Raw genomic sequence first — 23,855 nt, 5'->3', positions numbered from 1 at the left:
ACTGCAGCCAGCATCCCAACAACCGACTGCAGCCAGCATCCCAACAACTGACTGCAGCCAGCATCTGAACAACTGACTGCAGCCAGCATCACAGCAACCGACTGCAGCCAGCATCACAGCAACTGACTGCAGCCAGCATCCCAACAACTGACTGCAGCCAGCATCCCAACAACTGACTGCAGCCAGCATCCCAACAACTGACTGCAGCCAGCATCTGAACAACTGACTGCAGCCAGCATCACAGCAACTGACTGCAGCCAGCATCACAGCAACTGACTGCAGCCAGCATCCCAACAACTGACTGCAGCCAGCATCACAGCAACTGACTGCAGCCAGCATCCCAACAACTGACTGCAGCCAGCATGACAGCAACCGACTGCAGCCAGCATCCCAACAACTGACTGCAGCCAGCATCACAGCAACTGACTGCAGCCAGCATCACAGCAACCGACTGCAGCCAGCATCACAGCAACCGACTGCAGCCAGCATCCCAACAACTGACTGCAGCCAGCATCACAGCAACTGACTGCAGCCAGCATCCCAACAACTGACTGCAGCCAGCATCACAGCAACTGACTGCAGCCAGCATCCCAACAACTGACTGCAGCCAGCATCTGAACAGCTGACTGCAGCCAGCATCACAGCAACTGACTGCAGCCAGCAATACAGCAACCGACTGCAGCCAGCATCACAGCAACCGACTGCAGCCAGCATCCCAACAACTGACTGCAGCCAGCATCACAGCAACTGACTGCAGCCAGCATCCCAACAACTGACTGCAGCCAGCATCACAGCAACTGACTGCAGCCAGCATCACAGCAACTGACTGCAGCCAGCATCCCAACAACTGACTGCAGCCAGCATCACAGCAACTGACTGCAGCCAGCATCCCAACAACTGACTGCAGCCAGCATGACAGCAACCGACTGCAGCCAGCATCCCAACAACTGACTGCAGCCAGCATCCCAACAACTGACTGCAGCCAGCATCTGAACAACTGACTGCAGCCAGCATCACAGCAACCGACTGCAGCCAGCATCACAGCAACCGACTGCAGCCAGCATCTGAACAACTGACTGCAGCCAGCATCCCAACAACTGACTGCAGCCAGCATCTGAACAACTGACTGCAGCCAGCATCCCAACAACTGACTGCAGCCAGCATCCCAACAACTGACTGCAGCCAGCATCCCAACAACTGACTGCAGCCAGCATCACAGCAACCGACTGCAGCCAGCATCCCAACAACTGACTGCAGCCAGCATCACAGCAACTGACTGCAGCCCGCGCCTGAACAACTGACTGCAGCCAGCATCACAGCAACTGACTGCAGCCAGCATCCCAACAACTGACTGCAGCCAGCATCCCAACAACTGACTGCAGCCAGCATCACAGCAACTGACTGCAGCCAGCATCACAGCAACTGACTGCAGCCAGCATCCCAACAACTGACTGCAGCCAGCATCCCAACAACTGACTGCAGCCAGCATCACAGCAACCGACTGCAGCCAGCATCCCAACAACCGACTGCAGCCAGCATCTGAACAACTGACTGCAGCCAGCATCTGAACAACTGACTGCAGCCAGCATCACAGCAACCGACTGCAGCCAGCATCACAGCAACTGACTGCAGCCAGCATCCCAACAACTGACTGCAGCCAGCATCCCAACAACTGACTGCAGCCAGCATCTGAACAACTGACTGCAGCCAGCATCACAGCAACTGACTGCAGCCAGCATCCCAACAACTGACTGCAGCCAGCATCCCAACAACTGACTGCAGCCAGCATCACAGCAACCGACTGCAGCCAGCATCCCAACAACTGACTGCAGCCAGCATCACAGCAACTGACTGCAGCCAGCATCCCAACAACTGACTGCAGCCAGCATCCCAACAACTGACTGCAGCCAGCATCACAGCAACTGACTGCAGCCAGCATCCCAACAACCGACTGCAGCCAGCATCACAGCAACCGACTGCAGCCAGCATCCCAACAACTGACTGCAGCCAGCATGACAGCAACCGACTGCAGCCAGCATCCCAACAACTGACTGCAGCCAGCATCACAGCAACTGACTGCAGCCAGCATCACAGCAACCGACTGCAGCCAGCATCACAGCAACTGACTGCAGCCAGCATCACAGCAACCGACTGCAGCCAGCATCCCAACAACTGACTGCAGCCCGCGTCTGAACAACTGACTGCAGCCAGCATCTGAACAACTGACTGCAGCCAGCATCACAGCAACCGACTGCAGCCAGCATCCCAAGAGCTCGGGGCTGCTCTGGAGTCAGAGGCCTAAAGGAAACCAGTACCAAGGGGTAACAGTGGGCCTCATCACCTTTCTGCCTTTCAACTAGAGAACAACACTATACCCAGTGTGCTTCAGTTGGCTTACAGACCACACAAACGCAAACCATCATCAAAGTAACACCAACTCAAACACTTCAACCTACAAAAAAATCTCCCAAAAGTTAAATATATAATGCAAAAGGCACCCTTTCAACAGTGCTGCTTAGGGCCATCATTTGTACACAACATTTTTGCCTCAGTGTTTAATGTTCTCCCTAGGCAGAAGCCAACAAAACCTGCACATCCTGAAGTGTCATTGTCAGGATCACATACAGGATGTTTGCTTGATTTGAGTTATTCAGGGATTGTAAATTTAAAATCATTCAATAATATCTCCTTCATTAAACCACAATGAGTTTGTGCAGACCAATCCTGGAAATACCATGAAACATGCCCAGTTTGCAGATTTAGAAACATAGTCATTAATATTTGCTGGGCTATCTGCCTTCTGTAAAGGAGGACTGTGGGGGAATAAAGTAGTATCTTAAGTTTTCCCAGGCTCAAAAATCCAAGCAAACAAAAAACCAAAACAAACCCAAACCTAAACTCCCAAAACAATCAATTGATCAATCAAACCACCCCACCAAAAATCTCCCAAAAAACAAAAACCAAAGCCAAAATATACCAAAACAGGAGCAAAGTTTGCTCCAAGAACAGTAGCTGGGAAGCTGTTCCAAGACTAATGCTGGCCTGGCCATTCAGGTCTCCCCAGGACTCACAGTCCCACGAAAGGGAAGCTCAGGTCTGTGCCCACTTTGGACTGCTCAACAATTCAGAGGTTTATTTCTCCATACTAATGACAGGAAAACCCTATGGATAACTGGATTTCTAGTAAAACGATCACTTTCCTATTCCTAACAGCCCTCTCTGAGGCTGTGTAACATGCTCCCCTGCCACAGCCTGATGTGCACACCATAAACTGGAACAGACTGAAAGTAAGGTAAAAACTATTCCTCTGTAAGACTGCAAACTAAGAATGTGCATCAGCAGTGACAACTGAGTCAGAGTTTCTTTAAAGTTCCTTGCTATGAATGGGAAGCATCCCTGCTATAAGTAACTCTTCTTGCCACCATACCATAGCAGGCAGCCTCCAAGATTTTCTACCTGGAGCTAAGATTGTGCTATCAACATCATTTGGATGAATGCACCATTCAGTTAAATGAAATTCATTCAGTCTCTTCATATCTATTAAAAAGAAATTAAATATATCAATTTCCACTAATGAATGGACCAACAAAACCCATGAAAGCAGGTTTTCATTGCTAAGATGACAGGACTGGCCCAGAGCAGACACCTGCCTGGTGCTATGAACCTGCTGTAAGAGAGGAGCAGAAGTTCCAGTGTCACCATCTCTGCTTGAGGTGCCCTTGGTGCCCAGCATGACCCCAGGACAGGCCTCGAGGCACACCTGAGCCCAGGATGGGCTGGTTCCTCAGTGAGCCAGCAGTCTGAGGAGGGACTGGGATTCCTACCAATTCCAAATCCACACCAAACATGCACATAAATCCTTCCAAGCTGTGCACAGCCTGGGTTTTGACACTCCCAGGTTAAATACAAGGTTTTAGTGCGCAGTGTCCAGAGTAAATGACAATGACAAACTACACTGCCACAGGTTCACACTGTGCACAGACATCTACACCATTAAACCAGGAATTACTGCAGAAATGAGTGTGCTCACTTTCAAAATGGTATATTTATTTGTTTTGAAATTTAAGCCGACTGTTCGTAAAAATTCTTTCAATTAAATTAGGTCTGTAGTTCTGAATCTTCAAGCCCCAATTCTCATTCAATAGAGAGAAATCTCACTGCAGTGTTAGAGGTTACTAAAAAATATTTGCAATAATGCATTCAAATCTCATCAGAGTTGTGTCTCCTGTAATAACTTCTCCATAAAAAGAGACATGAAAGAAAAATGTAATAATAAAATGTGTAACAGCTACTTTTCCTTCCTGCAAGCAGAAATCTGCGTTCACATTTTGGCACTAAAGGCAGAGGCGTGAATGTTTAACGGAGCAGTGACTGCCCATGCCACGCCAGCCCGGCTGGCACACCACAGCCTGTCCTACCGTGCCCAGCCCGCGCACCCAGCCCAGCCCTGCCCAGCCCTGCCCAGCCCAGCCCTGCCCAGCCCTACCCTACCCTGCCCAGCCCTGCCCAGCCCTACCCTACCCTGCCCCGCCCTGCCCAGCCCAGCCCCACCCCGCCCTGCCCCGCCCAGCCCAGCCCTGCCCAGCCCAGCCCCACCCCGCCCTGCCCCGCCCTTGCCTGGGGTCCTTGTGGATGCTGTCGATGGAGGGGGAGCGCGTGGTGCCGCCGTCGGGCGCGGGCTGCAGGCGGCCGTAGGCGGGCTCGGGCAGCCGGAACGGCGCCGCCCGCAGCGGCTCGGCCAGCGCGCCCGCCGCCGGCAGCCCGAACGCGCTTCTTTGGTACGTCAGGGTGCTGCGCTGGCTGGAGGACCGCTGCAGGTTACCCATGCCTAGGATAAAACAGCGTCAGAAACAACCGGCTGGCGACTGCCTGCTCAAGACAACGGGCGACACCTCCTCAACAGGCCAAGCAAAACAGCCAGCGGCCTCGGAAATGTGTATTGTGCTCCGCGTTGGAAGCTGGTATCGGATTTCATGGAGCAATTCCTCACTGTCCCGTGGAAATAGAATGAAAGGCGTGGTGGGATCAGACTTGCGCCTCAGCTTCCCTCAACAAGTATTTAAAGCAGGAAGTGCATCCCATGCCAACAAACAGAAATCTGGGTGCAAAGTGTTCTCAAAGTTCGTAATATCAATTCACCAACTCTACCAAAATGGAAAAACAAGTAAACGAAAATTTAAAAAATTCATATAGCTTATATGATGTTTTCCTTTTCCTAAGTACACACACTCTTTGCCTTACAAAAAGTAACGCGTGGATCTTTGCAAAGATGAAGCTGAGCGGTTCAGGAACAAGAACATGCATCTTCCTATTTGAACAGAGCTGTTGTGGTGGCTCTTGTTCTTCCGAGGTAACTGGTATTAAGTAGATGAGTAAACAAAGAATTCCAGTTTCTAGTTATATTTCTTCATTGGCACATCCTGACAAACTCCATTCATTCTAGGTTGTGAAAGGCACAATTGCAAACACTGGTACTTCCTTCAGCACTCTGCTCTCTTGGTATTGCAGTTACATTAGCAAACATCATAAAGGCATTTTCAAGAGTGTGTAAACATGACATATGAATCGGACAGCTCTCTATAAATACTTCAAGGCAGTTGCTTAACTAAATCACTCTAATATTTTAAGAGTTTTTGGAAACCAGTATACAAATTATTAATTAATCTTAACATACTGCATTGCAACATGCATTACATTTCTCTCTACAGAAATGAATCCTAATAGGAATCTAATGCCTACATTCTTCATTATGCACGAGTGGCACTTTCAGGAGATACTAGAGGAATGTTTCAGTTCCAATAGACAGTCCTCAGCTGTAGCATTTACCATTATGCTCTGTTGAGAAGTAGGGTAAAACAGTATTTGTACTGTGAAAGATGCCATAGGTAATTTTAGTGGCAAGCTCCCATTTTACTGTAGTGATGAATGAAAACATCCCATGAACCAACTCAGTTCATAAGAGAGTGATACACAGAGAACGCAAGAGAGGAAGCAATAAATTCCGTGTCATGAATACACTTATCCGGGATGCAGCCGTGCACAAACAGGCTGACCCCAGGCTGGCAGTGATGTACAGCCCCAAGCACTCCCCACAAACATCACAAGAGCCTTTTAAGTCATGCAGGCTTTTCCCGCCCTCCACAGCCGCCCCTGCCCCGCCGGGCACGCACCGGAGCCGCTGCGGAAGAGCGCGGCCTGCGAGCCGTGCTGCAGCTCCAGGCCGCGCGTGGGGCTGCGGAACAGCGGGCTGTACAAGGTCCTGCCCTCGTAGATGGGGGTGATGTGCAGCTCCGGGGACACGGCCGAGCGCAGCTCCTGGCCCAGCTGGCTGTGCTGGCTGGCGTACGAGCTCCGCAGGCCTGCAGGCAAGCACAGGGACAGGGGCACGGCGCCTCAGCAGAGCGGCTGCAGCAGAGCCCCGCCGCTCTGGCCAGCAGAGCTGCTGCTTCAACCACCGCTGCAGACTGACCCGGCACATTGCTTCCACTATTGCACGGCCCACGCTGAAAGGCTCACTGGCAAAAAAGCCTTGGCTTGACCAAAAGTTTTGATCATACGCTGACAACTTGAAATTTTGAGACTTTTTGGTATCATTTACAGTCTAAAGCGCAGAGAATAAAAGCTGAGTCAGCACGTGTGGTGCCCAGATTCAGCAATGACAGGGTAAGTGCAGACCTGACAGAAGTCCTGCTGTGACAGAGGGCACAGCCCAAAGGAGTTATAGTCCTGAAACTAAAACAATCCGGAGCAGTAAGAGCAAAAATCTGTTAGATAGTGGCAGCAGAAATATAAGCACATGGAGAAAAAGCTTTATAAAGGTTTAAATAGCCCATGATGTGGGTATATATAAATAGCTATGCTGCAGCTGGATAAGGTTTTTTCACCTTGCTATGTATCTAATATTTCATATAAAATGTATATAACTTTGTTGACTTCGGCATCAACTCGACAGGTACTTAAAGCTCTGGCAGGTATCAAAGCAGCAGAATATGTGAAATGAGCTTTGCAAGGATGATGAAATGATGGAGATTACAGAACAACTTCAAAAGTACAATGCAGTAGTGATGTGTAACTAAATGCATCCTTCATCTGTGTATTCTCCCCCACCAAAATGCCTGACCTTCTCTGCCAGGAGAGCTTTGGGCCATCACTAAGGAAACTCATCTACAGGTGGTGACAACACAAGGACTTGAGCTGGCAAAGAGGGCAGCAGGGCCTTTCCCATCAAACTCACTCCCAGCCCTTTATCTAACTGCTATATTATTCAGTCCTGCAAACAGAGGTGAGGGAGACACATTTTATTTTTTGCTGAGGAATGAGAGCATTTTGGAGTTTGCTGCACTATAATGGTTCAAAAGAAAAAACAGAAATTGCCATCTGTTCCTTGGCACATGGTCTAACTGGAAAACCACCTTGCCTGTGCTCATTCAGATGAAGGTTAGAACAAAATCAGTAACACGCAAAACTTAAAATGTAAAAGTAACTGTATGCTAACCAGATGTGCCTATCAGATGAACAGATTCTACCTTTCAGGGCTCTACATTAAGCTAGTATTAAAATGATTAGACTATATTAACTAGAAATATTAGTGGGGAAAAAAACCCTAATATTCAGTGGCAATAAGTTATATACTTTAAAAAAGAACTTGACATAAAATTAGTTCCAAGTTAGTATGTTTTACTTCATGTTTAGCCTGCACACACATTTAAATGTACCTTATCCCTGAAAATGTTGACATACCTCAGTAAGACCTAGAATTTAATTTAGCAACTAAATCATAGAATTTAACCCAATGCATGGGCAGCAATCAGTAATCATACAGACAGTATTCATGAGGAACTCGTGATTGACATGAGGAACTGTGATTGACACAGAGTGTTTGACATCAGCATTTAGAACTGACCTGACGCTGCCACTGCAATAGAGCCCAGTGGAGCAATGTCCCATGTACAGCTCCAGGGCTGCACTCTGGGGTGTGGGGGCTGCACTCAGGGGTGTGGGGGCTGCACTCTGGGGTGTGGGGGCTGCACTCTGGGGTGTGGGGGCTGCACTCTGGGGTATATGGCTGCACTCTGGGGTATATGGCTGCACTCTGGGGTATATGGCTGCACTCTGGGGTGTGGGGGCTGCACTCTGGGGTGTGGGGGGCTGCACTCTGGGGTGTGGGGGCTGCACTCAGGGGTGTGGGGGGCTGCACTCTGGGGTATATGGCTGCACTCTGGGGTATATGGCTGCACTCTGGGGTGTGGGGCTGCACTCTGGGGTGTGGGGGGCTGCACTCTGGGGTATATGGCTGCACTCTGGGGTGTGGGGGCTGCTCTCTGGGGTATGGGGGGCTGCACTCTGGGCTCTGAGGGGCTGCACTCTGGGCTATGGGGGGCTGCACTCTGGGCTCTGAGGGGCTGCACTCTGGGCTATGGGGGGCTGCACTCTGGGCTCTGAGGGGCTGCACTCTGGGCTATGGGGGGCTGCACTCTGGGCTCTGGGGGGCTGCACTCTGGGCTCTGGGGGGCTGCACTCTGGGCTGTGTCCATCTGTGCTGTGCCTGCTCCTCACCTGTGAGGCTGTCGGGCCGTGGGGGAACCATCCTCTCATAGATCTCGTAGTGCTGGCCATAGTGCTCCATGTCATGCATTGTCCTCTGCAGCGTGGAGCCCAGGTGCTGCGGGACCGCCGTCATGCCGGAGCGCTTGGGGGAGGAGGATCCCAGCTGGGTTTGGGCCGGAGAGCCCACCCTGGCCTGCACGTCGGCGAGGGCGAGGGGAGAGCCCAGCCTGGGGGCGGCGTGGAACGGGCCGGGTGCGGGCGCGGGGCCGAGCGAGCCCCCGCGGCGCACGGCCGAGGGCGAGGCGGGCCGGGCGGCGCCGGGCGGCAGCGTGCTGCTGGCGTAGGGCGCGGGGGAGCCGCAGCCGCTGCCCAGGGACGCGCGCAGGGAGCCCCGCGACGGCGACGGGGAGGCGGCGCGGGACGGCACCGAGCTCACCCGCCGCACCACGCGGCTGGGAGCGCCGCTCGCCGCCGGCTGCGGGAATCAAAAACACACAGCAGCGTTATCATCTGGGTCCGCGGCGGGCGCTCGCCTGCAGGACGCAGCGATCCGCAGGAAATGCACACGGTGGTATATGCAGGCAGCTGCAGTGTACCTTTTACCCTAAACCTAATCCCTTCACGTTTTCCTGTAACTTTTTTCTAACCGGTACTTCTCAGTATATAAAATGACAATTTAACATTAAAAAAACTCCTGCTTCTCATTCTTAACTGGCTTGCTACGTTAATCTTCACCCACGCTTTCCTTCCTCACTACTCAACCACTCTGGAAACTCAGAAACAGTAACACAAAGAGTTTTGGATTAATCCAGAAAAAGTCTAGCAATTACTGTCTTACTATCATTCCATTCATTGAAAAAGAAGGGACAAGCTAGAAACTGTAGAACATAAAGGAACACAAGTAGCATCTTCCTTTGAGAACAATGCTTACACCCAGGCTAACTTCTAGGAAGGTTGTCCCCCATTCCACAATGAACTTTGAGTAAGTGACACTTTCCTGATATGGTAATAGCAGTGTACTGTGCAGTCGGGAGTGCTACTCCAGCTCCTCAATGATCCCAGCAAACACGTCTCTGCCATTCCCAGTTTGTACCCAGTGCAGGTGCCAAACCCAAGCTGATCTGGTAGCACCAGCCCAGCCCAGCCCAGCCAAGGGGGCCGAGCCCTGCTGCCCCAGCCCTGCTGCCCCCAGCCCTGCTGCCCCCAGCTCTGCTGCCCCAGCCCTGCTGCCCCAGCTCTGCTGCCCCAGCCCTGCTGCCCCCAGCCCTGCTGCCCCCAGCCCTGCTGCCCCCAGCCCTGCTGCCCCCAGCTCTGCTGCCCCAGCCCTGCTGCCCCCAGCTCTGTTCCCCCAGCCCTGCTGCCCCCAGCCCTGCTGCCCCCAGCTCTGCTGCCCCAGCCCTGCTGCCCCCAGCCCTGCTGCCCCCAGCTCTGCTGCCCCCAGCCCTGCTGCCCCCAGCTCTGTTCCCCCAGCCCTGCTGCCCCCAGCCCTGCTGCCCCCAGCCCTGCTGCCCCAGCCCTGCTCAGGGTACCTGGGCTGACGTTTGCCCCTCGGCGCGTGCGCTCCTCACCCCGTGGCTGTTGGGGGCTCCACCAAGGGAGTGCTGCTGTCTGAGCTCTGGCTTGTTCAAGTTTTGGCAGTTATAGAAACTGCTTATTTCCTGGTAACCACTGTCAGAATAAGAATTCATTTGTGTTGAACTTCTTGAGTTACCTACAGACCCTGTAAATATGAAGCCAGCATAAGAATAAAATCATCAAACAAATTCACCAAATATTATAGAACTTTTTGTTGCATTCATAACTGTATTATATTTTTATACTGTCAACACAGAAATATATTCTAATATTTAAAATGCACACAACAGACCCTCACTTTCATGGAGAGATGTCTGCTCTGGTGAGTAGAGAATCCCTTGCTCTGCTTCTGTTCTAATATCATAGGCATTGGTGTGAACACCTTCTGACACCTGGGGCTTGCTTACACTGGTGGGTGGAGGATCTGAAAGAATAAATTGTTTAGATAAATCCAGTGTTTCATATGCAAGTTTCCTGCAAATTCAATAATGATCATTACCTCACACATACTAATGAAGGACTTACAAAAAACAGAATAAGCTTACTGGCACACAGGTATCACCTCATAAACACAACAAATAGAATGTTAATAAAAAACTCTGAGAATTTTGTTATCTGAAAGCTTTGATGTATCTCTACAATTCTAATTTTTCAAATATCTGTTCCGAATTATTTTAATGAAAAGTTAATTGATCACCTATCATCCTCTGAAGAATAGAAACACTGTGCAACTGTGCTGCAGTGCCCAGTGGACAGCTGCCCTTGTCTTTAGGGGCTGTAATCAACACCTCCAGATGTAAAAGGCTGAGCTGAATTTCATTCCTGTTTGTGTCCTATGAATAGCAATTGCTGCAAATTTCTATACTCATTTTTTTTTACTTAGTAAACTACTTTCTAAATATTTGCCTCTTAAGCTAACTTCAGTTCCAAGAATGTCAGCTTAACTGTATAGACAAATGACAGCATTGTAAAGAAGGGTAAAGGAGGCACAACAATGCTCTTATGAAGAAAGGAAAAGGACAAAGATGAGGATACTGAATCAACATGATTTCCACAGAAATATGAAGCATTCAGTTCTGATGTCATGCAGGCAGCAGAGATGCAGTACAGAACCACAAAGGGTTTAGGTCAGTTGTGAGAGCACTGAGCCCAGCTGCTCCCCCAGCACAAGGACCCTGAGCCAGGATCCCAGAGTGGCACATCCACACACGTTCAAACCCCCCCAGGGATGGGCACTGCACCCTGCCCTGGGCAGCTGTGCCAGGGCACAGCCCCTCCATCAAGAATCTCCCTTCTCTCAGGCCAAACCTCCCTGAGGGGCAGAGCAGGCAGTGGGGGTTTGTTTGAAGGGAACACCTGAGATGTAAATCCTTGCTGCAGAAACCCTGAGTGAGCCTGGAGCAAAGCCAAGGGAACGTGCCAAGGAGCCCCAGGCCAGCCCCAGCAGTGCCAGTGCCAGGAGCTGGGGGCTCTGGGCACTGCTGCCCACTAACACTCTGCCTCTCAGCAGCAGCTGCACACTGCATGCTGGAGTCCCACTGCCTGCATAATGAGCCACGATGGAGCACTCATCCTCAGCAACTGCTATTGGCAAGAATGCTTCAACACTAGTCTGATTTTTTAAAAATCAATACATCTTAGAAATCCTAGGCAGTCAGCAGTTATTTATCAGCAGTACATTCTCAGGTCAAAACTAGCTTGTAAAATTTGACACTAGTTAATTTACTAGAATAGGAGTATTATGACCAAATTTAATTAAGATTTAATAAGAAGTGTTACTACACTTCTATTAGTTTAACTGTCAGTATGCCTAGAAATAATCTAGAGAACCAAGAACTCACTTCACAGCCTGTTACACCAGCCCAGCAGCAGATGGTAACAGCCACCAGTGGGTGTTCCCTGTTCTTCAGAATAAACACTTGGAGGACTTGGACATTTACATTGGGATTGCATCCAACTTCAACAGTTTCATCCTCAGTCTTTTTGTTTATCTGATGATACAAGGTCCTATTATCTCAGTTACTGGCTATTACATGATACTGAATCCAAGTCAAACTGAGAATCAGTTTGGGAGAGACACAGGAGGAATAAGGCCCAATTGTGCTGCTCAGTGCAGATGTTCCCAGGGCAGAGCTTTGAGCCCAGCCCTGCTCCCATCACTCACTGCCCACCAGCCAAAGCCTTCAGAGGCCTGGAAAATAAAGACTGTTTGGGCTGTTAAACAAAGGCAAGAATGCACAATGAAATGAATTGTTGTCTTTCTATCTGATTCCACTACCATAAAACAGGAGGAATGCCCTGAATAAAATAATAGCCTTCTTATAAATGGCTGATCTAATATTCTATTTATAAGCATCTGCAAAACAACATCACTTTATATTTCTGTGAAAAATTCTATATAATTCTACTGATGCAGAAAGCAATTACAGCTACAGTCGCATCTAATCATTCGTTGATGCTTTTGAAATAAACCACCACCTACAGTCACAGAAAAAGTGATTTAAGGCAGTGGTTCTATCCATCTTTAACTTCAGTATTTTCAGATTATAGTTCATAAAGCAGCATCTAGTGGCACTTCTACAAAACAAAGATCCATGGTGAACTGGGGAATAAAACCTACAATCAAGCCACATTCACAGCATAATGTAAACAGGAAATGAAATGTAGATTGGGAAATTTTAAGCAAGAGATAGGTTTTGTTTTTTTCCAATGTGCCCACTTCTGAGCCATCACTTCAGGAAAGGCTACTTTGAATACAGAAATGTGTGAAATACACATCTAGGCTTGCATCAACACATTGAGTATTGAAACAGAAATAGAATTTTGGCCATATGTCAAGTGACTGCTTAGCAGGAATATGCACATGAGAGTTCTAAAGAAAAACACAAATGTGAGAATTAAAGGACAAAATAAAAACATAAGCAGGATGAAAGAAAGAAAGAAAAAGGAAGAAATTAATTAAAGGTCAAGGAGAAAAGTGAGTAAGTTAAAGGAAAATCAGAAGAGGAAATAAGGCAATGGAATGCAACTGGCTGAAATAAGTAAATAAACAACACCTGAGAGCTCTCAGAAGGAATTTCTACCAGCTGTGAAATATCATTGGGACATTACAGAAAAAGGGGAAACAATGTGATTTTAAAAATCCCCAACAAACAAAATCCACAGAACATTCACATAGAAGAAATATGTAAGACTTGTTTCCCAACTACTTGAAAAAATAAATTTGATTTCTATTTAAGACCACTGCTGAAAGAATACCCAAAAAGCACCACCATGACTAGCAAAGTTAAATGGCAGTACAAGCAGGCTGTTGAGAATGTTAGCTTTAAAATAAAGCAAAAAAACTAAAGTGTGCCTCACCTCAGCTGCAGCAAGAGAAACCATGAAAACACAATTATGCACAAGTTTGATCTCCAAGTAAAACAAATCCCATGGATGGCACCCAAAGTAATGGCAGTTATGGTAATTTTGGATATTCCTGGTTGAAGTGGCAGCAGGAGGGTCCCTGTGCACAGGCACAGCCCCAGCACAGCCCCACCTGCCTGAGTGGGACAGGAAGGTCTGCAGAACAGGCTCACACAGCCCTCACCCTGCACTGGGAACATGCTGGGAATATACTGGGAATATACTGGGACTGCATGGGGAACATACTGGGACTGAACTGGGACTGCACTGGGAATATACTGGGAACATACTGAGAACATACTGGGAATATACTGGGACTGCACTGGGACTATCCTGGGCCTGCTCTGGGCCACCTCTGGCCAGCACAGCAAGAGCACAGGCCCCAGCACAAGAAGGGACTGTCCTGTGGGGTGTCCTGCACTGTGTCCTGCAGTCTGTCCTGCACTGTGTCCTGCAGTCTGTCCTGCACTGTGTCCTGCACAGTGTCCTGCAGTGGCTCCTGCAGTCTGTCCTGCACTGTGTCCTGCAGTCTGTCCTGCAGTGGCTCCTGCAGTCTGTCCTGCACTGTGTCCTGCAGTGGCTCCTGCAGGTGTCCCCAGCACTGCAGAGCCTGGAGCTCAGGGGGCTCTGCAAGGACAAACACTCCTGGCAGGGCAGGGGGATTCCTGCAACACACCAGCAAATGCACCTTGAAGATACAGCCCTGCCCCCTCCCAGTGCAACCAGCAGCAGCACTACTGGAAAATGCTTATTTTGGAAAGAAAGTTCACACTACCCTGAGCTACAAAAGTAGATAAAGCACTCTCAGAAAAACCTTCACTTATGAGAGATTCTCTCAGTTAATAAAAAACATCTGTAAAAAGAAAAAAAACCCAACCAAACAACCCAACAAACAGTTTTCAAGCTTAAAACATGTAGGGTTTTTTTTTGCTTTTTTCCATGTTCCCTATCCTTACCTGCCAGGGGGAAGAATCCCAAGTAAATTTTAGTCAATTGCAAGGAAGACCCAATACATAACAAGCCTTGCATTACAGTCACGAGTCACACAGAAATGCAAAGCCACATGAAGATACAAGACAAGTACTTGCAACTACCTGTAAACTCAAGCATCTTTTACAGTCACACAGGGAACATATGTCCCATGTGTGACAAAGAAAACATGAATTCATACTTTAGAAATGACTCTTGGAAAAGATATGAAGCACTGCTGCTAAATGTTGTTTGTGTAAACAAGCAATAAATGCCAAGATAATAAATCTACTTGGGCTTAAAGCAAATTGTACATAAAAGATAATACCTGAGGATCTCCAAGGAAATGACTTCTCAGTAGAGCTGCAGAAAGAAAAAAAAAAATCACACAAATGAACCATGTGGTTAGTATGGACTTTTAACTGTATTTTTAACTAATCATAGAAAATTCACCCCCCCCCCCCAAGCAGATAAAACTTCAACAGTCCATGTAAAAACCACTCTGCAGTGCTTTAGACCTGACAACCACAGTGCTGGTTATGGAGTTCTATTTTGTACTAGTCACTGGGAATTATTCACTGTGACTTGCTGCACATCACAGCACCTGGCAGCACAACCTGTCTGCAACAGGACAGGTGAGAGCACAACCCATGGCTCACAACTCCTGCTGAGGGTGCTGAGCTGCCAGTGCCATCACAGCAGGGTGTGCCCCCAGCACAGCCACCTGTGTGTCACCACAGCCACCTGAGTGTCACCAGCACAGAGAGCTGAGTGCCACCAGCACAGAGAGATGAGTGTCACCAGCACAGAGAGCTGGGTGCCCCCAGCACAGAGAGATGAGTGTCACCAGCACAGAGAGCTGAGTGCCACCAGCACAGAGAGCTGGGTGCCATCAGCACAGAGAGATGAGTGTCACCAGCACAGCCACCTGAGTGTCACCAGCACAGAGAGCTGGGTGCCATCAGCACAGCCACCTGTGTGTCACCACAGCCACCTGTGTGTCACCAGCACAGAGAGCTGAGTGCCACCAGCACAGAGAGCTGGGTGCCACCAGCACAGCCACCTGTGTGTCACCACAGCCACCTGTGTGTCACCAGCACAGAGAGCTGAGTGCCACCAGCACAGAGAGCTGGGTGCCACCAGCACAGCCACCTGTGTGTCACCACAGCCACCTGAGTGTCACCAGCACAGAGAGCTGAGTGCCACCAGCACAGAGAGATGAGTGTCACCAGCACAGAGAGCTGGGTGCCACCAGCACAGAGAGCTGGGTGCCACCAACACAGAGAGATGAGTGTCACCAGCACAGAGAGCTGGGTGCCACCAGCACAGCCACCTGTGTGTCACCACAGCCACCTGAGTGTCACCAGCACAGAGCTGGGTGCCACCAGCACAGAGATGAGTGTCACCAGCACAGAGAGCTGGGTGCCACCAACACAGAGAGATGAGTGTCACCAGCACAGAGAGCTGGGTGCCACCAGCACAGCCACCTGTGTGTCACCACAGCCACCTGTGTGCCACCAGCACAGAGAGCTGGGTGCCACCAGCACAGCCACCTAAATGCCACCAGCACAGCCACCTGAGTGTCACCAGCACAGAGAGCTGGGTGCCACCAGCACAGCCACCTGTGTGCCACCAGCACAGCCACCTGAATGCCACCAGCACAGCCACCTGAGTGTCACCAGCCCAGAGAGCTGGGCGCCATCAGCACAGCCACCTGAGTGTCACCAGCACAGAGAGCTGAGTGCCACCAGCACAGAGAGATGAGTGTCACCAGCACAGAGAGCTGAGTGCCACCAGCACAGCCAGATGGGTGCCACCAACACAGAGAACAGTGTGTCACCACCACAGCCAGCTGGGTGCCAGCAGCACCAAACCCTGTCCAGCAGCAGCAGGCTCTGCTCGTGGCATGGCCAGCAAAGGAGGTCTGGGGATCACACTTGAGAGCTTCTGGCTTCTACATGTAAAGCAGTTCAAAATGCACAGTTCTTTTTCAGATCATTTTTTCCACTGTTTTTTCAGTTTCCAGTTTTCCAGAGAGAACTCTGATGCTTTGAACAGAGCAAGTCAAACCAGCTGGCACAGAGCTCCAGCTCTGAGTGAGGAGTGACAGAGGTGACACTGTCCAGGTTAGCCAGGTGCCTTCAGAGCCAGCTACTGCACAGACCAAGTGTCTGAGATCAGAGCAAAACCCAACCTTCTCCTGTGTTTTTCCAACACTGATCTTTTATCAAACTGCCTCCACCCTTCTGTCCTTCCTCTGAGCCATGTGCTTTCCTGAGCTCACAGCAGCACTGATGCACGACCATCTTTGCAAACAAATGCAGAATTCATCCATGTGTTATTAGCATTTGATACTCTAAATGTTTCTATGGGAAAATGTATCTCCTCACTCTAAATATAAAATATCAAACTTTGAAGAATACATCATTTTTTGCAATGATTATAAGCTGCTGTTTTCCGAACAAAAAACTCTTTAAAGGAAAACCAGGCAAGTATGTCAGATTTGACCGTGTCTAAATATCAACATGAGATTGTGATTTTGGGTAAGATGTAGCAATTCCTAAATGACTCTCAATTTTACGTCTTTCTACCACAGCTACTGATTACAAGAATAAGCTCAGCAAGGTGAACAGCACGAGATACTTATTTTCTAAAATGAGAAAACCATTTAGGAGCCCTCTTGGAAACAAAATATTTGTATAAAGAGTGTTATAGATACATGTAAGGACAAACTGAACTAGAGTTACAATGAGACTTCAAGTAAAAGGAGAATTCCAAGGCAGAGTTCAGGTGTCCCAAAGTCATCTCTGGTCCCTGAATTGTCAGGTTACCTGAATACCAAGTTTTCCACTCTTGCTCTTTTGCTCTGTTCTTCAGACTTTTGGAAACAGTTCCTTGCAGTGAGGCCCTGTGGCTGAGAGCTGCTGGCAATGGTGGCACACACAGAACACACACAAACCCTTCCCTGTCCCACACACAGGGCTGGAACCCAGAGCACAGCCCTGCCCAGCACACCTGGCTGACTACCTGACCTTCCTTTGCAGCTCAGCAGGTGGGAATGCAAAAGCTGCTCTGGCCATGGGTGACAGGAAGAAAGCTGCTCCATCAACACTCCAACTGGTGCCCTGACTCTACTCAGTGATTTGGGGACAGGTGCAGCATCCATCCATCCCCTGCTGCAATCCCCTGGTTCTGCCACCCAGCAGGGCAGTGTTTGGGGCCAGCAGACCTCTCTTGAACACCAAGTCCAGTGCATTTCAGGGTCTGCCACACTGCAGTGCCCATGCCCAGCTGCTGCTGGATTAACCATGATGCTGCCTCCCCCAACAGCAGCAAGAGCACATCCAAAGAGAGACCACGTGGGGCATGCTGCACTTTGGAAAATGTTAATTTACCCCTCTACCATCCTTGAAAAAGAATTAGCTCAGTAGAGTAGACATGCAGAAATATCCCTCCATCAGAAATACCATAACAGCTTGGTATGACATACAGTTTTCAATTAGAGAAGATAGAGACAAATAGAACAGTAACACAAATATTTGGTAACTGGAAATGGAGCATGCATACAAACTGTGCTGAAATACATTTATGCCTTTAGTTTTTAGGTTTTTTTACCCTTCTGATTTTTGTCCTCATTTATATTTTTAAGGATCTGGATTGGTTTGTTTGGGGTTTCGATTAATTTGATTTTTTTATTGTTTGTTTGTTGGTTTTGTCCCTTTCTAAATTTCACATCTTTTCCTTTTTACTGCTTTAGTTCAAAGCTATCTTAGATACAAAACTGGACCAGCTGCCAATCTGGAAAAAATAAAAATGTGATAAATGGAAAAGGCTTTGCATTAAATCCTTTAGAGACAAAACCCACTAAGGGTGAGCAGCACTGCTGTACATTGTCATGTGGCAGCTCCCAAACACCTCCCAGGTTTGAGCTGCAGGTCAGAGCAGGGCTGTGCCCTCTGCTGAGGCAGCAGGGGCTGGGGCAGGCCCCAGGCAGCAGCAGTGCACAGCACAGCAACCCTCAGCACAGCACTGAATGGGGAATGGCACATTTCTGACTCTGCTACCTTTTTAAATGCTGCACATACAGTTATGATCTCCAGTTCCCAGACTGGACAAGTCAATTCCCAGTGTGTCTTTTGCAGGTGCTGCATGCCATAACAGTTTAAGGCTCTAATCTCTGCAAGCACTCCACAAGGTGAAGAGTATTCCTGATTTAAACAGCACCACTGGAGAGAAAAGCAGTGATTGCCAACACCTGCATTCCTGCTTGGCTGTACTGCTGCTGACATCCAAAAAGGGCAACAGAGGAAAAAATTAACTACTATTTATTAAACATTTATCAAATGGTGAGAAGCTGTAGAAAGCTAAAATTACAATAGTGTTAAACTGCAGGTGCCCCACAGACAGTGCTGCAGTGTGGCTGGAGTGCATCTGAGTGAGGCACAGCACAGGCAGCTGCCTCAGAGCTGCCACCACCTGCAGAGCCCCTCAGGCTCAGCCAGGGCTGCTCCACCTGCAGCCCCCTCTCCAGCACACCCACAGCTGCATCAGCACATGGAAACTTGGAGTAACTTGGAATTCTCAGTGTAGGGGGATTTCTGCAACCAAGTGCCATGGACTAAACTCCATCAACTTGTATTACACCTTGCAAGCAACTGGAAACCTGGAAAATCAGTGTCTTGCTTTTTCTGTTGAGACAGGTAAGCAGATATTTTCACAAATATTTTAAGTAAATGAGGTAATTTCAACTTTCCTAACAGCTCTTTTTGAATTCACCAACACAACTGATTCTTCTACTCACTCTGCCAGACCAGGAGCCCAAGCAATCCTAGGCTGCCCCCAAACCAATTGACCAGCACTGCCACCAAAACCAGGTGCTCCTGGACCTGCTGGCTGTTTCCAGGTAACCCAGGAAACCATTAATTCTCAGGATGGGAATTCAGAAAATGTCTGGAATACACTGGGATCATTAGAGAGGCTGGCCCATAAGTCTTTACAGCAAATCTGCATTTTTTTAACCCTTCAGATATTAATAGAGATAAATAACTATCAGTGAAAATATATGTATGGAGGACATAAGCACCAGTAACAAGCCTTTAATTTATGGGACAGAGGAAAGGAAAGTGATCAGGACCTGTACCTTGTGCTGGCGACACTTGGTGACTCTGCTCCAAGCCTACATCTCTCTAGCTGATTGGCCACAATTTGCCTTTCCACTTCCAGTTCTCTGGTAAGTCTTTGAAATTGAAGCTCCTGAAATTTCAAAATAAAAAGAAAAGCATTCTTGATGTTAAAAGTTGGGTGTGGATTAACTCTGAAACAATCACTGACTCATCACAGTTGTGTTTTGAGTTTTTACTCTTCTTTAGGGAAATAAACTATAAAAGTGGAAATTTAATGGTTCTTTTAACCAGTGATTCATGCAAATATTGATTTATCACCTGTTACAGAAAGAAAAACATGTTTAAGCATTTTTGGGTTTATTTCTCCTGCAATTAAAATTTTTGTGTCTTCTTACATTACCACAGTCTAACAAAATCACACACAGTAATTAAAGTCAGTCATACAGTCATTATAGTCAGTGCCTATAAAGTCAGCCTTCAATTTAATCCATAAACAAGTAAACTGGAAAATACAATATCCTAAACCTTCCAATCACAAACCTCCAAATTCTAAGCTATCCTGACTGTAGTTGGAAACCTTAAGATTTATAACTTCAAAGCAGCTGAGTGTAGAGACGTGCAATTTCACCTTTTCTGAGTCCAGCTTTCTTGACATTTCTTGGTCAAGGGTACCAAACCTCTTCAGCCTTTGTAGGAGGCTTTTGGAGCCAATGCAAGGCTGAGTGGGAAATAGCAGTGCTGCACAGAATGGGTGTTACTGAAACCTGGAACCATTTTCCAGCTTTCTGAAAGCCAGGCTGGGTCACATCAGAGGATATTGAGAGTGGTTTTGTCCCCAGTTAGCTTTTATTGACCAGAGAAAAGGATACTATGGAGCAATGGCAGTATTTTTTCAAACTGATACTGTAAGCCCTCTGAAGTTGAGGTGAACATATAAAATGATGAGCACCAATATTTAGTAATGAGAGGAAGCACCAAGCAAGTCTTACCCAGAGGTGAAGTGCAGCCAGAGCTCTCCTGTGGAGCCCAGGAGGCTGCTGAGGTGTGTGTGTGTGTGTGAGCCAGGGCCAGCAGCCCTGCAGGGGCTGCCCAGACCCCGGGAATGGGGCAGGACCACCTCCCCCAGCCCCTGCCAGCCTGTGCCTGCAGTGGGTGCAGGGGCTCCTGCAGAGTGCCCCTCTCCAGCCACAGCCCTCGGGAGCACAGCAAGGGCAGGGAAAAGCTATTCCAGGAACTGAGATCAAGGTTTCTCTCCCAAATACCCAATGAGTTCCCCTCCAAGAGTCCCCAGAAAAGGCAATGAGTGCCTATGCCACCAGGCCAACAGCAGCTGCCTGCTGCCAAACCACCAGATCAGATGACAAAACTGAAAAGTGACTTCTGAAAGTGTGATGTGAGCCCCTGCACCAAACTGGCTGAGACACACACTGGTCAGTGCCCTTGCAGAGGAATGAGTGATGGTGGCACATCCCAGCATTTCTGAGAACTCCCAAACCAACTGAATAAACACTCTAACATCCTCAATTTTGGCTAGAAAAAGTGTGTTTGCATCCAAGACATGTTTCCTGTTCCTTACTATTAAACCAATATTTAAACAGCAATGTCGTGGATGCAAACTGAAAATCTGAACCTATTGTTATTTACTGACCTTTTAATTAGATGAATAAAATAAAACTTGGTAGCCATTAATTGCTTCCATTCAACCAATCTCTATTAATTTCCCTTTTCATTACAGATAGAGACATTAATGAACACATTATTCTAGAAAACATCTTGCTGCATAGCATCTCAAGTAATAAATTGCCCATTTAAATAAAAATCCCACAGTACAAAAATTCAAAGGCAGTTAAAACAGAAGAACTACACTTCTATTTTTCTTGAGAGTGGAAGAGGTAAATGACATAACTGGACAACAGAGCAATAAATTTTACTTCATTTATTTAAACTATATTGAAAAGCAAAACTCACTTGTATTCTATCAGAAAAACTGAGATAAGGAGAAAAGGAGAAAAAGCCACCAAGCCTCATTTGGGTACTTCAGAGACAGTTGCACTGCTGGGTTGGGAACAGCACCATCAGCTGTTTCCATTGTTGCTCACTTTATCTTGGCACTGAGCAGAAAGCCTCAAATGGCAAAGTGCATCAGCACCAGGGGTGGGAGGCCTGCAGCTCCTCTGCCAGCTTCAAATCACTCTGATGCTCTGGAAGATCCCATGTGCTTTTGCAAGCACAAGCACAGCAAGAAAAAATAAAAACTCCAGCTCTATTTCCTAGTCTGAGTACATTCCAGCATGCCCAGCCTGGGAGTCCACTGAAGCAGCAGTTCATAAACTTTGAAACAATGAGTGCTGACTTTTGTAGATGCCTCCTTAGATTTGGTATCTGCAGCAGGTGCTATGTCTTAAATACCTGCACCAATACAGGAGATGGATAGTTTTAGAGCTCCCATCTCTTTTACAGCTGGAATACCTCATGCTTTAAAACTTTTTTTCTTATGCCTTGAATCGTACTATTATTACTATAGAAAACTAATTATTGTTATAGAAAAGTAACCAAGTCTAAACTGAGCACCTTTCTAGTTTATGCTTCCTTATAATGGAATTTTGCACCACTCAGAATGGACATACCCCCACAGGATGTATCACCACACAGCACAGCAGCTCTGGCAGGAATCTGCTGGAATTTGTTTCTCTCCAGCTTCTCTGGGAGCAGGGGCAGAGCTCACTCCTTGAACAGGATGCTGCCCTGGGCACAAACCCCACTCACTGACCCCACAGCACTGGCTGCTGACAAAATGGCATTGCAGGGCTCAAATTCAACTCTTAATAGGCAGAACATCTATGTGGCAAGCACACAGTAAAATCACAGACAGAAAATTACAGAACACACTGCCATGCTGCATCCCAAGGAGCAAACAAACCTCAGACAGACACACTACACTGGCTTGGCCAGAACTACTTTCATTCAAAATTAATCAACATACATGAGGGAAAAAAGTAATCCCTAATTCTATAAACCTCTTTTAGCAGAAACTACTTAATCACCTTATCAAACTGCAGGTTTTATGTTCATAAGCTAAAGTTCCAGTGCAAAGCCACAGGCCATAATTCTTAACAGGAAACTGCAATAAAAGACAGCTTCAAGCACAGCTGCAGTTGTGGGTCAGGAAGCAGCTGCACTGAGTGCAGGCAGCTGTGAGAGAGGAGGCCAGAGCCCAGAACACTCCAGAGCTGTGCAGATCCTTTTGGAGGAGGGCCAAACCTGTGCAGGTGCACAGAGCTGACAGCAGGTGACCAGCTGCTCCTCCTGGTGAGCTCTGCCCAGCTTGGTGAGCTCTCCCATCTCACCTGGCAGGAGATTCCACTGCACCACTGCCTTCCTGCATCCCATCATGGCACCATGCTGCAGGTTCACCTCCTCATTATGTTAATGAGGAACTTTTATCCCTCAGTAACATAGATGAGAATGAAAAATAAAAATAAAAATTAATTTCTTCCTGGCCTGTTGTGACTTGAGGACCTCTGGAAAAACAGACAACTTTGAACAAAGAGTGGTGCAGGTGGCCAGTGACAGGTTTTCTAGAATCAGCAGCAATTGCACGAGCAGTGAAGTCAAGATTCCTTTGGAATGGTCCATGCCTGGCTAGGCAGAGGCAGGACAGAGGGGGACAATGCCTCCAACAAACAAAGGCACCTCTGCAGCTCCTTGGCTGAGCAGAGGCTGCTGTGGCAGAGGCTGGGCTGGGACAGGCTGCTGCTCCCAGCTGGGTCGTGCTGAGCTGCTTCAAATGCCAAATGCCACTGCCTATGAAATATTGTGTAAGCTGAGCTATAAATGTGCTCTAATCACAAAAGTGCTCTGCTCAACAATTGAGCTGAGCTTGACTTACTCATCTAAGAAAGCCTAGCCTGCATTTGAGAGGAATATTTTTATCTTGTGTTTACTATTTCTTATTGAACTGCAACCACAGTGCAGAGCCACAAAACTTCCATTACCTGTGAAAGTTTGCACAGTGCTACAGAAAAGGCCATTATATTTTGGATATTTTCGTGTTGGAGTCAGTGAGTCAGGGATCTCTCAGGTCTGAGAACCTCACATTTTCATGATACAAATGTGCAACAAAGAGGACAAACAAAACAGAAGTTGATTTATACCCTCCTTCATGTTAACCTCTTGCACTTATCTGTGCAGAGCTCTGGTTCCACCTGCCATAATTCAGAGCTAGACTAAGCAACT

At 48.0% G+C, this 23,855-nt stretch overlaps 1 protein-coding gene across 5 annotated transcripts in view; it reads right to left on the bottom strand.

The window, feature by feature from the left end:
• PKP4 (plakophilin 4) overlaps window positions 1–23,855 on the bottom strand; it is a 68,465-nt gene that overhangs the window by 15,386 nt on the left and 29,224 nt on the right. For 3 of the 5 annotated variants that reach the window (XM_079310442.1, XM_079310443.1, XM_079310446.1), the window contains exons 3-9: window positions 19,637–19,749; window positions 14,825–14,859; window positions 10,415–10,546; window positions 10,077–10,267; window positions 8,557–9,022; window positions 6,171–6,359; window positions 4,618–4,828 (exon numbers count right to left, since the gene is read on the bottom strand). In XM_079310442.1, the coding sequence (XP_079166568.1) occupies window positions 4,618–4,828; window positions 6,171–6,359; window positions 8,557–9,022; window positions 10,077–10,267; window positions 10,415–10,546; window positions 14,825–14,859; window positions 19,637–19,749 (1,337 nt within the window). The remainder of the gene's footprint in view (window positions 1–4,617; window positions 4,829–6,170; window positions 6,360–8,556; window positions 9,023–10,076; window positions 10,268–10,414; window positions 10,547–14,824; window positions 14,860–19,636; window positions 19,750–23,855) is intronic. The other 2 variants (XM_079310444.1, XM_079310445.1) reach the window with 1 other exon arrangement.

Source organism: Erithacus rubecula (assembly GCF_903797595.1).
Source record: "Erithacus rubecula genome assembly, chromosome: 8".
Classification (NCBI taxonomy): Eukaryota; Metazoa; Chordata; class Aves; order Passeriformes; family Muscicapidae; genus Erithacus; species Erithacus rubecula.
The sequence above is the reverse complement of the archived record's forward strand: the minus strand, read 5'-3'. Positions and strand labels throughout refer to the sequence as shown.